Source organism: Ctenopharyngodon idella, chromosome 10, assembly GCF_019924925.1.
Source record: "Ctenopharyngodon idella isolate HZGC_01 chromosome 10, HZGC01, whole genome shotgun sequence".
NCBI classification, from domain to species: Eukaryota; Metazoa; Chordata; class Actinopteri; order Cypriniformes; family Xenocyprididae; genus Ctenopharyngodon; species Ctenopharyngodon idella.
The window spans coordinates 3624238-3640834 of record NC_067229.1 but is presented as its reverse complement, the minus strand read 5'-3'; the positions used below and the strand labels follow the sequence as shown (position 1 = coordinate 3640834).

The window sequence follows — 16597 nt, the reverse complement described above, 5'->3', positions numbered from 1 at the left end:
CAGTTCATTTAAGCATATATTTTCGTTATTCATTTATTCATTTTTATTATATTATTATTTTCCTCGTTCTTGCAATGCTTTCTATTGTTGTTTAATCTTCTGATTGTGTAGTTTTGAGAGATATTTGTTTACACGAGTAAGAGATATTGTCTTCATTTCAATGTTTTTAACGTCACAGGATGATGTTGTGAAGCAGTAATATTCCATTGCTTTGGCATGATAACTCTTGTTAGATTTCTGAGGACAGCATTGGTAAGCAAAGCTTTGTTTCAACAAGAATCATCTGCATGTCTGCAAGGTCACAGTATTAATATGCAAATGATGGATATATAAAGAGATGCATATGCAGCTGAGAATCAATCTTATATTTCACATACACATAGTATATGATATACAGTATATTGATATTTCACATTCACACAGATCTCTCAGAGAATTTTTTTTTCTTGTCAAACATTAGCATTCACTAATTCTGTACTTTATTTCACAGTAAGGCTGTTTCTCATAAAGAGGAAGTTTAATTATGGACGTCCTTTCACCCACACACTATTCACAGCTCAAGACATGCAAACACAAACTCACATTAACCACAAACGTCCAGTGATAAAACACATTCTCATGCACATGCTCTCTACCCAACAGATGAAACTACATTCACATTCCATATCTGAAAATAAAGCCTTCTGTAGATTGAGCCTATAGAATACAATACTGTAAAAATCCAGTAAAAACATCACAAAATTAAACGTATATTGTCATTCTTGCTAACAAGGACACTAAATCCTCTAGCATCAGTCACATGTGTGTCTCTTGAGGTCAGGGCAGTGAGGTTTACACACTCAGATCTTACTAGCTTGCCTCCGTTACACTTGCCTCAACTGCACATTACATGTAACCTGCAGCAAAATAATACATTCTGATTAGTCTAGTTAAGTGTAGTTAAACTAGCACATTATTGATTTGATTAACATTGACTGAAATTACATCATAAAGGTTTTCTGTGATTGTATTGACTAGATCCTGAGCTCAATAAGGGTAACAGACACATAAGAACAGCCACTGAGTCTCATGTGCTTCTGGAAGATGTTTGTCTTCAGCTTCTTCATTAAAGTTGTGATCTCAGCAGATCAGGTGAAGACTGGGAACTAAATATTCCTTTCACACTCATTTAAAGTTTAAAGACACGTGCTGCACGATCTTTTCTCAGAACTAACTTCACTTTTCCTTAGTTACAAAACAAAGAACGACTTTAAATCTTAGATTTCAAACCCTGGTGCACTTCATCCGACTGGTCGTGTCAAATTAGTTATATTGATCTCACAGCAAGAACTGTCAGATCTGTCTCAGTTCATGAAGATGAGATGATCTGTAGCAGTTAAAGCAGCTGATGGAAACAAGATACTGACTGATACTTTTGATATCGACTCCCGCTCTGTTCAGGGACTCATTATTCCATTTCTGTTCATCACATGTCTGTGAAATTTGTTCAGCTCATGTCTCAGGTGGTGAACTGTTTATGTTAATACAAATATTTACACATGGTAAGATATTTGCTGGAAATAAAAGCAGGTGAATGTGAGAGGACGTTTCTTTTTTTGCTGAATTTGATCTTCCAGAGTGACCAGAAGCATTTCCAATGGAGGAGATGCTTCAGTGTGCCAAAACTTTTGTGTGGAGAAGGTTTAGGCACTTCAGTATGCTTGAATGACATTCATTTAGAGTGAGCTTTATGAGTTTGATATAAAAATTATAACAGAATGAAAAAGTAGCGTGAATTTTCAGAGGAATTACACCAGAAATAAGAGGCCTGTTTCATTGTCAGGCATTTGACATTAGAATTACAGTATCATTGAGAAATGTGTCAAAGAGGTTGAAAAAAATCCCCATAACTCATTTTTTTTTTTTTTTTTTAATTTTGCAGAATAAAGAAGAATTATGTCAAGAAATATGCAGAATCTGTAATGTAATATAATAGAGTGAGCTGTAGTTGTGTACTCACCATTGACAGTAACAGTGAATCTGTGTTTATACGATGAGCTCCTGCGGCTGATCTCAACTTCATAAACTCCAGCATGTTCAGTTGTGATGTTTGTGATGATCAGAGATCCAGTCTTCTTGTCCAGCTTCAGTTTGCCTCTGAATCTCTCATCAAGATTACCAGGAATGTCACTGGTCTCTCCAATGATTCTAGCTATAAGAGTCCTGTTAGTTCCGAATGTCCACTTTATCAGATCATCTTTCTGTATTTCATCAACATTAGTCTGTAGAGTGACTGAATCTCCCTCCATCACTGACACTGACTTCAGTTCATCACCAAACACACCTGAAGAACAAACACAAACAGTCTCTCAGTCACACATATTAAAGTTGAGTTTAATAAAGCTTTAACTGAAGTTTGCCGTCGTTTTGAAATGATTACAAACTTTGGAAAAGTAGAAACTGCAAAAGATAGAAATGTATGACAATAGAGTTATGAAAGTAAATAGAACAGTGTCAGTTTCCATTTCCTTTTTATTTATTGAAAGTGGAACTGAAGTTCATTAGAGCTCCACACTAATAATATTTTACTGCAAAAATATAAACAGCTTGATCCTTAAAATGGTCAAAACTGACTGAAAGTACAGCTGCTCTGTTTGGTATCCTAGTGTAACAGGACAATCAGAGAAATACAAATAATTGATGAATAATGTTGATTAAACAAATGCACTAAATCTGTATGTGTTGTGAAATCCCAAACCAGGATCCGAATACACTTTATATCTGGGAATAAGAGCAAGATCACATTCTTCTGACTGATTTAAATTGTGTGCTATTAATCTGCACTAACATACCAGAACCAAAAAAAAAAATTTGCGACTTACCAACCAAAAGACAAAAGCACAGCCAGAAAAAAAAAAAAAAAAAAGTTTTTTCTTTAAACAGTCTCCCAACAGTTCTGGGGTTTGAAATGTGTTTAAAAAGATTATCAGAGAGTGTTGTGGACTGTAGTGAAGTCATGTAGGAAAAATTATACTTCTGTCTTTGTGTTTCTGCTGAGTGAACATGTGAGTATCTTGTTGAGGCTGTAGTTCAGTTTCATATAGTGATACAGTTTTGTCTCTGGGCTGAGCCTTTGTGTTAATCATGCTGTTGATATCAGACAGCAAACTAAAAAACTGTTACAATGAAATAAATAACTAAACTGTATGTTTTTTATTGTTTCTCCCTGAATATACAATTGTTCTGTTGCTCTTCTAAATGACTAAGCAAACTAGATGCCATGATCTTACTTTTGAAGTGGTATAAAATTAGACATGGTCTGTCCCAAATGGCACTGTTGATGTGGATGTGTGATCTCCTATCCTTCAGTCACACATGTTCATGCTCAATGTGTTTTTTTTTTTTTTTTGTCTTAATGAGAGTGTATTCATTATTGTGTGCACATGTGTGATTTGTGTATGTGTTTGTAGCATAATTAAACCATGATATGAATCTGTTTTTGGTGCAGAGGAAGAGATATTTTAAAACAGTGATCATACCCTTTAAACAAGCCTGCACTGGCCCTTTACGGGCCCGCTTAGGGCTGCCAGCGCAGGGCCCTGAGAATTTGCTCATTGGCAAAACGTTGACCCCTTAACACTGGTCCTGTACGGGCAGCTCTCACTTAGCCTCCAGGAAGCCATAGTGCTGTTTTACTGAAAATAATAAAGTTTGAAGTCACTGTTATGGAGGTAAGTGCTTGCTTTAGATGGGTTCTTGACCTCTTAACCTTAATGTTTCTTTGTCTGCTGTAACTGTGTGTTTCTGAAACACATTTGTTATAGCAAAAGTTGTGAGAAGAAAAACTGATCAAATGGTGATGAACAATTATTGATGTTTCACTGATCTCACTCAGAGTCTGATCTCTGAGAACATATATATATATATATATATATATATATATATATATATATATATGAGTAATCATAACCAGCGACCAGAAGCTGTTCTTTTTCAGTCTAAGGCTGTTTTCACACCTGGCTCAGTTGGAGCGTTTGTTTCAGAACCTGGAGTGTTTTCTCTGTTAGTTTAGTTCATTTAAGCATATATTTTCGTTATTCATTTTTATTATATTATTATTTTCCTCGCTCTTGCAATGCTTTCTATTGTTGTTTAATCTTATGATTGTGTAGTTTTGAGAGATATTTGTTTACACGAGTAAGAGATATTGTCTTCATTTCAATGTTTTTAACGTCACAGGATGATGTTGTGAAGCAGTAATATTCCATTGCTTTGGCATGATAACTCTTGTTAGATTTCTGTTGGTCAGACATACAGGGATGAAGTTCAGTTGAGCTTTGAAACATCTAAGATTAAATTTAGTCCTATTTATTCATATTCATAATATTATTTAAAATACTGTAAATATGTTCATTATCTGTAAATGTTTATTCTGACTAAACCTATCTGTGTCTTTATACTTTTTTATATTTTTTATTCTTAAATGTTATTATGTGTTTTCTTATAATTGTATGTGTGTACTGGAAGCTTCAATAACATGTGTGTGCAAGTACACCTGGCAATAAAGCTCTGACTCTGATTATTCAATAAACCAGCTGTTAACTGCATGTGTAACACTCACTCCACATTTACATTTTTTTACGTAATTAACAAAGAAATGTAAAATGGAATAATAAAATGATATATTAAAGAATATTTATCGTTTTGGCCACCAGATGGCCCCAATACACCAGATTAATCTAATGAACCTTTTCTGATCCAGTTCAGAGGACAGCATTGGTAAGCAAAGCTTTGTTTCAACAAGAATCGTCTGCATGTCTGCAAGGTCACAGTATTAATATGCAAATGATGGATATATAAAGAGATGCATATGCAGCTGAGAATCAATCTTATATTTCACATACACATAGTATATGATATACAGTATATTGATATTTCACATTCACACAGATCTCTCAGAGAATTTTTTTTTCTTGTCAAACATTAGCATTCACTAATTCTGTACTTTATTTCACAGTAAGGCTGTTTCCTTATAAAGACGAAGTTAAATTACGGACGTCCTTTCACCCACACACTATTCCTGGCTAAAGACATGCAAACACAAACTCACATTAACCACAAATGTCTAGTGATAAAACACATTCTCATGCACATGCTCTCTACCCAACAGATGAAACTACATTCACATTCCATATCTGAAAATAAAGCCTTCTGTAGTTTGAGCCTATAGAATACAATACTGTAAAAATCCAGTAAAAACATCACAAAATTAAACATATATTGTCATTCTTGCTAACAAGGACACTAAATCCTCTAGCATCAGTCACATGTGTGTCTCTTGAGGTCAGGGCAGTGAGGTTTACACACTCAGATCTCACTAGCTTGTTTCCGTTACACTTGCCTCAACTGCACATTACATGTAACCTGCAGCAAAATAATACATTCTGATTAGTCTAGTTAAGTGTAGTTAAACTAGCACATTATTAATTTGATTAACATTGACTGAAATTACATCATAAAGGTTTTCTGTGATTGTATTGACTAGATCCTGAACTCAATAAGGGTAACAGACACATAAGAACAGCCACTGAGTCTCATGTGCTTCTGGAAGATGTTTGTCTTCAGCTTCTTCATTAAAGTTGTGATCTCAGCAGATCAGGTGAAGACTGGGAACTAAATATTCCTTTCACACTCATTTAAAGTTTAAAGACACGTGCTGCATGATCTTTTCTCAGAACTAACTTCACTTTTCCTTAGTTACAAAACAAAGAACAATTTTAAATCTTAGATTTCAAACCCTGGTGCACTTCATCCGACTGGTCGTGTCAAATTAGTTATATTGATCTCACAGCAAGAACTGTCAGATCTGTCTCAGTTCATGAAGATGAGATGATCTGTAGCAGTTAAAGCAGCTGATGGACACAAGATACTGACTGATACTTTTGATATCGACTCCCGCTCTGTTCAGGGACTCATTATTCCATTTCTGTTCATCACATGTCTGTGAAATTTGTTCAGCTCATGTCTCAGGTGGTGAACTGTTTATGTTAATACAAATATTTACACATGGTAAGATATTTGCTGGAAATAAAAGCAGGTGAATGTGAGAGGACGTTTCTTTTTTTGCTGAATTTGATCTTCCAGAGTGACCAGAAGCATTTCCAATGGAGGAGATGCTTCAGTGTGCCAAAACTTTTGTGTGGTGATGGTTTAAGCACTTCGGTATGCTTGAATGACATTCATTTAGAGTGAGCTTTATGAGTTTGATATAAAAATTATAACAGAATGAAAAAGTAGCGTGAATTTTCAGAGGAATTACACCAGAAGTAAGAGGCCTGTTTCATTGTCAGGCATTTGACATTAGAATTACAGTATCATTGAGAAATGTGTCAAAGAGGTTGAAAAAAATCCCCATAACTCATTTTTTTTTTTTTTTTAATTTTGCAGAATAAAGAAGAATTATGTCAAGAAATATGCAGAATCTGTAATGTAATATAATAGAGTGAGCTGTAGTTGTGTACTCACCATTGACAGTAACAGTGAATCTGTGTTTATACGATGAGCTCCTGCGGCTGATCTCAACTTCATAAACTCCAGCATGTTCAGTTCTGGTGTTTGTGATGATCAGAGATCCAGTCTTCTTGTCCAGCTTCAGTTTGCCTCTGAATCTCTCATCAAGATTACCAGGAATGTCACTGGTCTCTCCAATGATTCTAGCTATAAGACTCCTGTTAGTTCCGAATGTCCACTTTATCAGATCATCTTTCTGTATTTCATCAACATTAGTCTGTAGAGTGACTGAATCTCCCTCCATCACTGACACTGACTTCAGTTCATCACCAAACACACCTGAAGAACAAACACAAACAGTCTCTCAGTCACACATGTTAAAGTTGAGTTTAATAAAGCTTTAAATGAAGTTTGCCGTCGTTTTGAAATGATTACAAACTTTGGAAAAGTAGAAACTGCAAAAGATAGAAATGTATGACAATAGAGTTATGAAAGTAAATAGAACAGTGTCAGTTTCCATTTCCTTTTTATTTATTGAAAGTGGAACTGAAGTTCATTAGAGCTCCACACTAATAATATTTTACTGCAAAAATATAAACAGCTTGATCCTTAAAATGGTCAAAACTGACTGAAAGTACAGCTGCTCTGTTTGGTATCCTAGTGTAACAGGACAATCAGAGAAATACAAATAATTGATGAATAATGTTGATTAAACAAATGCACTAAATCTGTATGTGTTGTGAAATCCCAAACCAGGATCCGAATACACTTTATATCTGGGAATAAGAGCAAGATCACATTCTTCTGACTGATTTAAATTGTGTGCTATTAATCTGCACTAACATACCAGAACCAAAAAAAATTGGCAACTTACTAACCAAAAGACAAAAGCACAGCCAGAAAAAAAAAATGTTTTTTCTTTAAACATTCTCCCAACAGTTCTGGGGTTTGAAATGTGTTTAAAAAGATTATCAGAGAGTGTTGTGGACTGTAGTGAAGTCATGTAGGAAAAATTATACTTCTGTCTTTGTGTTTCTGCTGAGTGAACATGTGAGTATCTTGTTGAGGCTGTAGTTCAGTTTCATATAGTGATACAGTTTTGTCTCTGGGCTGAGCCTTTGTGTTAATCATGCTGTTGATATCAGACAGCAAACTAAAAAACTGTTACAATGAAATAAATAAATAAACTGTATGTTTTTCAATTGTTCTGTTGCTCTTCTAAATGACTAAGCAAACTAGATGCCATGATTTTACTTTTGAAGTGGTATAAAATTAGAAATGGTCTGTCCCAAATGGCTCATAATGTGGATGTGTGATCTCCTATCCTTCAGTCACACATGTTCATGCTCAATGTGTTTTTTTTTTTTTTTTGTCTTAATGAGAGTGTATTCATTATTGTGTGCACATGTGTGATTTGTGTATGTGTTTGTAGCATAATTAAACCATGATATGAATCTGTTTTTGGTGCAGAGGAAGAGATATTTTAAAACAGTGATCATACCCTGTAAACAAGCCTGCACTGGCCCTTTACGGGCCCACTTAGGACAGCCAGCGCAGGGCCCTGAGAATTTGCTCATTGGCAAAACGTTGACCCCTTAACACTGGTCCTGCACGGGCAGCTCTCACTTAGCCTCCAGGAAGCCTTAGTGCTGTTTTACTGAAAATAATAAAGTTTGAAGTCACTGTTATGGAGGTAAGTGCTTGCTTTAGATGGGTTCTTGACCTCTTAACCTTAATGTTTCTTTGTCTGCTGTAACTGTGTGTTTCTGAAACACATTTGTTATAGCAAAAGTCGTGAAAAGAAAAACTGATCATATGGTGATGAACAATTATTGATGTTTCACTGATTTCACTCAGAGTCTGATCTCTGAGAACATATATATATATATATGAGTAGTCATAATCAGTGACCAGAAGCTGTTCTTTTTGAGTCTAAGGCTGTTTTCACACCTGGCTCATTTGGAGCGTTTGTTTCAGAACCTGGAGTGTTTTCTTTGTTAGTTCAGTTAATTTAGGCATTTATGAACATGGAAATCACACTTGGATCCTCCCCAAAACAATCACTCTGAGATCATCTGGTCTTGGCCTGTGGTCTCCGTCCGTTTAAACAAACTCTGGAGCGGTTCATTTGTGGTGAGAAAGCAATCCAAAATAACAGACCAATGAATCAGGCTTTATCACAATTAATGATGGGTAATTACATACACTGCGTGAAAAGCAGCAGTGTTTGTTTTGCTAATGCTTCTCAAAATGAATGGGTTAATCTGGAGCAAAGATAAAGTGAAAAGCCTAATTGAAATTTGGTCAGACAAAGATTTTTCAGAACAACTGATCAAAACACACAAGAATACCAACGAACCCTTGATTCTTGCTCACAATGATAAAGTTATAACATCAGCAAAGAAAGCCACAATAAGCCCATGGATCTGTTGTCTGTCTATCCTGACAAATGACCGTTATGAGCCAAATCCTGAAACATACACAGCAGCACGCTGACCAATGAGAGGACAGTTCACTCGCACGTGACTCGTATGAACAAATTTTGGTCCATAATGTTGCCTTGTGAAAGTGAACTGAACCAAGAAGAAATTGCAACATTGTAAAATTGTAACATTGTAATTTTAATCCGTTTCGGAACAAACCAAATGATCCACAGGTGTGAAAATGCCTTCAGTCATTGTAGGTGATGCCTCGGTATAAAAAACATTTTTGTGGAGATGGTTCATCATATATTTGCACCTGGCTTTATGACTTTTGAGACATAATGTTTAAATTTTACAGTATTAGGAATAATTATGACAATAAATGACTTACCAACCAGACAGCAACAGCAAAAAATAAATGCGTGAAACATTTTCTTCAACAATTCAGTGATCTGAAATAGTTTCAGTCTGAAAACCTGTGAGTGTCTGCAGTGAAGATGTGTAGAGAACAAGCTGTTGACAATGTTTGCTAACTTCCTCTAGACTGAATTAGACCACGCCTCCGTCTCCAACCACACATCCTCTCTCCAAAACCCCGCCCCCAGTGTTGTGTTTTGTATGTTTGTGCATCATAGGTGGAGTTTATGAAAAAAAAAACTTGTTTTGCGTGATGATGTCAGATCTTTTAAAGATGATTTTTAGCAGTTGCTTTATTATTGTGAAAGATCTATGTACAAAGAGTTGAATTTGACATAATTTGTCTTGGTAATGCTTAAATAATACTCAAATAAAATCTTCATATTTATGCTATAGTTTGACTAACTTAAAATCAACCAACTAGCTTATTTAATATTCTAGCTTGTCATCGTTTTAACAAATGTGGGAGTCAATGTGGGAGTCAATGGGGTCCATCAACTGTTTGGTTACTGACATTCTTCAAAATATCTTCTTTTGTGTTCAACAGAAGAAAGAAACTCATACAGGTTTGGAACAACTTCAGGGTGAGTAAATGACAGAATTTGCATTTTTGGGTGAACTATCCCTTTAAATAGGGCACTATTTGAGGAGACAGTCATTTGTAGTGGTGTCCGCAACCATAGTGGATGTTATCGAGTGCACTCATTCAATCCCATAATGCACCGCAATAACGAGTGTACAACTAATGTTGCCCTCACGTGCTAATGGAAATTTCGTACTTCCCACTCCTGAAGTCGAGATTAAGAGCTCATCGCAAGTTCAGACTTGATAGGGCTCAATTTTTACCTAGGAAACTCATATTTACAATAATTTTGATAGCATGTGTACTCAGCATAATGTGCGCTCAAGGGCTAGAGAGAGTTGCGCAGCGAATGAATTCCCGCTTCTGACCAGAAGATGGCGCCTGCAGCCGTATCATCCATCCATCCATTTTCCAAACCGCTGGTCCAATGTGGCTACAGCATAATATCATGTATAAATTATTTTTTAATTGATTATTAAATCCTATAATTAAGGTTTATACATCCTAGTTTTCATAAATCTTTTCATCTTACTACTGGAGCTGCCGGTTTGATACGTTTCAAATGATTATTAAACAGCAAGTAGACTAAGTGCACTCAGTGTCTGAATTCATTCAATCGTTTTCATTCACTCTTTCAAGTGAACTATAAACTCTTCCTCACACTGTTGGTCTGCAGTTGATAAACTCCATCATGTTCAGTTGTGATGTTTGTGATGAGATCCAGTTTGATCGTCCAGCTTCAGTCTGTCTCTGAATCTCCCATCATGATCATCATCATATACAGTGATGCTGTCAGACATTACACTGATTTTGGCTATTAAAGTGTTTTCAGCTCCAAACCTCCAAAGAATCAGATCATCATCATCTATTTCAGTAAGATCAGAGTTTAGAGTGACTGAATCTCCCTCCATCACTGACACTGACTTTAGTTCATCTGTATCACCAAACACACCTGGAAAACATAAAAGACTAAATACCTTGTTTGTAGCCATGTAAAGGTGAAATGAAGAAGAAACAGAACAGCAGACACAAAGGAAGATGAGGACAGACACAAATGGACAGAGATGTTCATTTACACTTGAGCAGCGCAGACTCATTTTAAGAGCGCTGTGTGAACTAATGTTTTACTCACCAACCAGACGCCACAAGCAGAACAAAACCAACAGATGAACCATTTTCAAACAAGAGTGCTTGAAATATGTGAACACTTCAGTGACCGACAGATTGTGAACTAACAGGACAGTGTTAAAGTGTGATTTTAAGTTGCATCTGAATCCTCCACCACCAGAAACAGCACATTTCACTTTGACTCTCAAACTGAGCTGCTCAAGTAATGAATCACATTCATGTTTCACTCTGTAACCATTCTGGTATTATAGTTAAAGATGAATTTAAACTACTTGCTCTGAAAATGACTGTTTTTAAGCTCACACATCATTGAAGACCATTGAATCCACAGCCAGTGGAGGATGAAAACATTGTTTTGTCATTTCTCTTCTGCATTAAAAGAAACAAAATACATCATATTTACATAAAGATCCACAGTGCAGGATATTTATAGCAACAGGTCTTTACACACACTGTTTTAAGCACTTTATTTTATTTATTTATTTATTTTACTGCTTAATTAGGCTTAATGTAGAGTTTACTGTGATTCATGGAGGCAGGAGCTGCTAGAGAATGTGAAATCTTTATGGAGAAAATGAATAAGACAAATTCTTCCAGAACAGAAATGACTGTTTACACTGTATATCATATTTATTCTTCTGCATGAGAAAAACTATGTAATGTCTATAATTTTTTTTTTTTTTTACTGAATTGTGTTTATTGTATTTCTATTCAATTCAAGTATTAAAATTCATGGAGCTATTATGTAATAATAGTTGTACATTTAAAGTATCTTCATTCATCATCATAACCATCAGACCAACTTATCAGTATCATTGAATCTGAATTTATATTTTATTGTTATACATCCCTTCAATTAAAAATATAGGCTTGTATATGATTGATAGATGTATATCAGTTGGGTAGGTGCTGCTCAGTTCTCGTTTTACATTTTATGGTGTTTTATTGGCATGACAAATATTTTTCTTCATTTGTGTTTCTAATGAAATATTGATGGATATTCTAGGTTTTGGCCACCAGATGGACCCAAAGTACACAGTCACTTTGAGGGGAAAAGCACCTGAAAATGGATAAATCACTATTATAGAATAAAACTCACAATATTTATGATATCTGATCTGTTTTTTTATTATTATTATTATTATTTTTTTTTTTTTTATTCAATGCCACAAGATAACATAATCACATTATTTAGTTCCCAGAAAGTGAAAGCACATCAAACACACATTTCTATCATACACCCCAGTTTTCTATTAATATAGATTTCTAAATCTTTCCAAAATACTCTTGAGCAGATACAGTGATAAGACATGTGCAAAATAGTTCAGATTTCACAGGTATATGAAAAGCTGACTTTAAATCTTTCTAAAACATCTGGATAAATTCAGTGTTTTCTGCTCTGTTTCTGTTATTCAGAAGAACAGCAGCTGGTTATCGCTCTGTTGCAGGATGTAGATGTGATTTTGCAGGATGATGTGGGACACGTGTGAGAGAGATAAATTTACTACTATTATACTATGTGAATATTGATTTTCTTGTAGAAAAAAATTATATGTATCACGGCAAAATGTTGCATCATGTGATTGTAGTTCATTCCATCATAAAAGACAACAAGCAATCTCAAACTTGATCTCAAAATCTCAAATCTTTTTCCTTATTTTCATAAATTTTTCACAATTTACTCTGTTTTAATAACTGTCTAATGCTGTAAATGTGTTTTTATTCAACTGTCATTTAATCTGATTCTGAATTCATAGTTTATTCTTATTATGGCACACCCATTCAATTGAAATATAGGCACATTTATGATTCATAGATGTAGTATATCAGTTCGGTAGGTAATATTCAGTTCAATTCTACAGTGATTTATTGGTGTAACAAATATTTTTACATTTGTATTTGTGGGGTTGCTGCATACAATTATGAAATAAAATGAAAATGTCAACATAACATAAATTAAGAAAAAAAAATAAAACAGTGTAATTAACAAAGAAATGTAAAATGAATTGCATTAAAGAATAAAATACACCAGTTCTGAGGAGAGAATAGGTGAGCAAAGCTTTGTTTTGCCATCACTAAAGAATTAGACACACATATTTTCATCTTTACGATTAACACTCCAATATATGTCACAATATTCATGACATCTGTTCTTTTTCCTCCTTTTTACCTCTCGTAGATCTGACGTCATTGACCAGAAGAACAGCAGCAGCCGCAGCAGCCACGCCCATCAGAGCAGTGACGACCAATCGGAGCACAGCTTCAACAGAATCACAATAATGGCCATGCAATTCTGAAATAGCAAAGATAAAACAGAATTGAAATTTTCAACAAGCTGAATTTAGTCTCTGTGAGATATCGGCAAAAGATATCTGCAAAAACTCAAATCTGTTTAAAATGACATGAATCAAATATAGCTTCAAGCAGCGATACGGAAGAGCAAAAACCAACAATCTCTGGATCAGGTGCCTCTCACTCATCCTGTTGTGCCTCTGGGAAGACATGTTCCGTAGTTAAAGTGATAATCAACTCAAAATGAAGAATTTTTGTAGAAATGCACCACATTATTATTTTGAATAAGTTCAGATTAGATCATTCTCAGAAAGACTCAATGTTACAATTAACAAATTAGCATGCTAAGCTAAAACAAGAAAACAAACTCAAGCAAGGTCACATTCGGAGATGAATATCTCAGGAACGGTAGTGAATATCAAAAATCTGTTCAGTCATTTCTATGCGGCTCCGTCCAAAGATCTTCTGAGCCGAATTTGGACAAAATTGGACAACATTTGTAGGAGGATTAGCGACAAAAACCTTTTTTCATTTATTTCAATATGGCGGACAGGTACATTTAAGGAACATGACAAATGACACATCGTCGGAATCGGCATTAGCCAGGGAATAAAATGGACAGAGAGAATACAAATTTTAGACAATGTTTTCAAAAGTTATAAGTTGGCAAAATGGCAACTTAACATGTAAGGGAACCGGCGGTGTATGTGAATAGAAATGGCTCATTCTAGGTCTTTATACACCACTGAAAACATAGTTATGTATATTATATTGCATTTCTGTCAATAGATCCTCCTAAAATGTACACATTGCACCTTTAAATCAGCAAAAAAAAAAAAAAAAAAGCTACTATCACAACTGAGGTACCTGCACATGTCTGACAGAGGTCAGTGATGTTAACATGTTTTGACCAGTCTCTGCTGGTGACAGGAACAGTCGTAGCAGCAGCTGGAAAACATGAGAAAAAATGTTTAATGCAATGTCAGTAACATTCAGTGCTGACAGTCCTGATCTTCTTGGAGACATTGTCTAAATGTTTAAGTGTATTGTGGGCTTTCACAATGGGACACTGTGTGTGTGGAAAGACATTTATTCACTCACATTGCCTACATAGTCTACTTATTATAGGTGACTTTGGGCTTGTCTTTTTAAGAGGTCAGTTATAAATTTGGGCAGTTTTGTTATGGATAACCAATTAGCATTTTGAAACTTTGAATCTATTCAACCAATTTATTCACTGTTTCCCAGCGCTCGAAGAATGTGAAGAATGGCTGTGTACTCAATTCAAGCTTAAAGGAGCTGTATATATTTTTTTTTGACTGTCCTAAAGCCAGTGGTGGATGAAGTACACAAATCAAGTACTGGAGTTGCTGGGGAATTGATAAAAACAGACGTCACATGGCTAAACGTATAACATTTTAAAATGAACACTATGCAAACATAGTCGTCTGAAATCATTTGAAATGGCGGGAAAGAATGCAAGTGCAATAATTTGTGTTATTTTAATGTTGTGTTGTGTTTTTTTTTTAACTTAAAATCACCATTGAGATGTTCATATGGACAAGCACCGCAGCTTACACTTATTTAGCAGATTTAGACTTAAAGTTGTGACCTAAATATGATTTTTATTTACAATAGTCAATTCTAAAATTCATCATTTGTTTTTGAAATTTCAACTTCATGAAATGCTTTACAGACAAATAAAAAAAAACTTAGAAGTTTTGGCTTCAAGAGAGTTACTGTATGTGAATTATGTTTTACTGTCTTTGTTTTTTCCTCATTCATTTATTCATTTTTATTATATTATTATTTTCCTCGCTCTTGCAATGCTTTCTATTGTTGTTTAATCTTCTGATTGTGTAGTTTTGAGAGATATTTGTTTACACGAGTAAGAGATATTGTCTTCATTTCAATGTTTTTAACGTCACAGGATGATGTTGTGAAGCAGTAATATTCCATTGCTTTGGCATGATAACTCTTGTTAGATTTCTGTTGGTCAGACATACAGGGATGAAGTTCAGTTGAGCATTGAAACATCTAAGATTAAATTTAGTCCTATTTATTCATATTCTTAATATTATTTGCAATACTGTAAATATGTTCATTATCTATAAATGTTTATTCTGACTAAACCTATCTGTGTCTTTATACTTTTTTTAAATTTTTTATTCTTAAATGTTATTATGTGTCTTGTTATATTTGTATGTGTGTACTGGAAGCTTCAATAACGTGTGTGTGCAAATACACCTGGCAATAAAGCTCTGACTCTGATTATTCAATAAACCAGCTGTTAACTGCATGTGTAACACTCACTCCACATTTACATTTAGTCATTTAGCAGATGTTTTCATTCACATCAGCAGATGAGCATCTCAAGCACTTCATCACAAGAGTTGTTTTAATGAAGATTGGATCTTTGCTCCAACACAGCTCAACAGAGCAGGTTCAGGTTCTGGAAGTGACTTTTCATACATATTTAAATATTTGGATTACACAGCTATTTTAAGTCCAGCCAACTAATATTGTGCAGGACAATATTAGCACTATAGTCCAGATAATGTGGGAGAGATACATTTACTACCATTATACTATGCAAATATTGATTTTCTTGTGTCCTGTGCTCTTTTTGCTCTTCTTTTCAGAGTTTTATTGCAGGGTGTTTGATCTCATGTTCGGTCTTAGCAGGAAAACCAGTCTTACAATAACATACTCATATTTTCATTGTTTAATCCAACCTAAAGTTTAATTAGTGTAATTTTGCAAACATCTCCTCACTTTTGGTCACTATACTGTATCAATCACTGACCAGGACTCAACGAATCGTCTGCATGTCTGCAAGGTCACAGTATTAATATGTAAATCATATATAAAGAGATGCAGCTGAGAATCAATCTTATATTTCACATTCACATAGTATAACATGATATACAATATATTTGTAACGAGTCGTCACACGAAGTGGGATCCATACGCAGGCTTTAATAACAGATCTGGTCAACCAGGGGCAAACAGGAATGGCAGGGAAAAGGCAGAATCATAGTCTTACAACAGGCAGTAGACCAGGGCAGGCAGATAAGAATCACAAATCCAGTAAACAGCAAATAGTCCAAGGACAGGCAGCAGAGAACCGTTAACGGGGATTAAACAGGTTCAACAACAGGCAGACAGTCAGAATAAAGAACACTCAGAAAGATACACGACAGCAATACAAGACCTCACAATGACAGCGAGGTTGAGTGTGGCTTAAATAGTCCAGGTAATGCAC

The 16597-nt window shown here is 35.0% G+C and overlaps 2 protein-coding genes across 22 annotated transcripts in view; one reads left to right on the top strand and one right to left on the bottom strand.

Moving 5' to 3' along the window:
* Window positions 1–16597, bottom strand: part of LOC127519749 (uncharacterized) — a 172663-nt gene that overhangs the window by 65033 nt on the left and 91033 nt on the right. For 12 of the 14 annotated variants that reach the window (XR_007931882.1, XR_007931881.1, XR_007931880.1 and 9 more), the window contains 2 exons: window positions 6505–6828; window positions 2000–2323 (listed from right to left, as the gene is read on the bottom strand). Coding sequence is in view for 10 of the 14 variants with exons in the window: in XM_051907257.1 (XP_051763217.1) it covers window positions 2000–2323; window positions 6505–6828 (648 nt within the window). In the remaining 4 variants the exon portion in view is untranslated. The remainder of the gene's footprint in view (window positions 1–1999; window positions 2324–6504; window positions 6829–16597) is intronic. The other 2 variants (XM_051907265.1, XM_051907262.1) reach the window with 2 other exon arrangements.
* Window positions 1–16597, top strand: part of LOC127519869 (uncharacterized) — a 65734-nt gene that overhangs the window by 41417 nt on the left and 7720 nt on the right. For 3 of the 8 annotated variants that reach the window (XR_007931911.1, XR_007931906.1, XR_007931918.1), the window contains one exon: window positions 13220–13234. The exons of 4 other annotated variants lie outside the window; for them this stretch is intronic. The gene's annotated coding sequence lies outside the window, so the exon portion shown is untranslated. Of the gene's footprint in view, window positions 1–13219; window positions 13238–16597 lie in introns of those variants that run through there. One more of the 8 variants, XR_007931913.1, reaches the window with a different exon arrangement.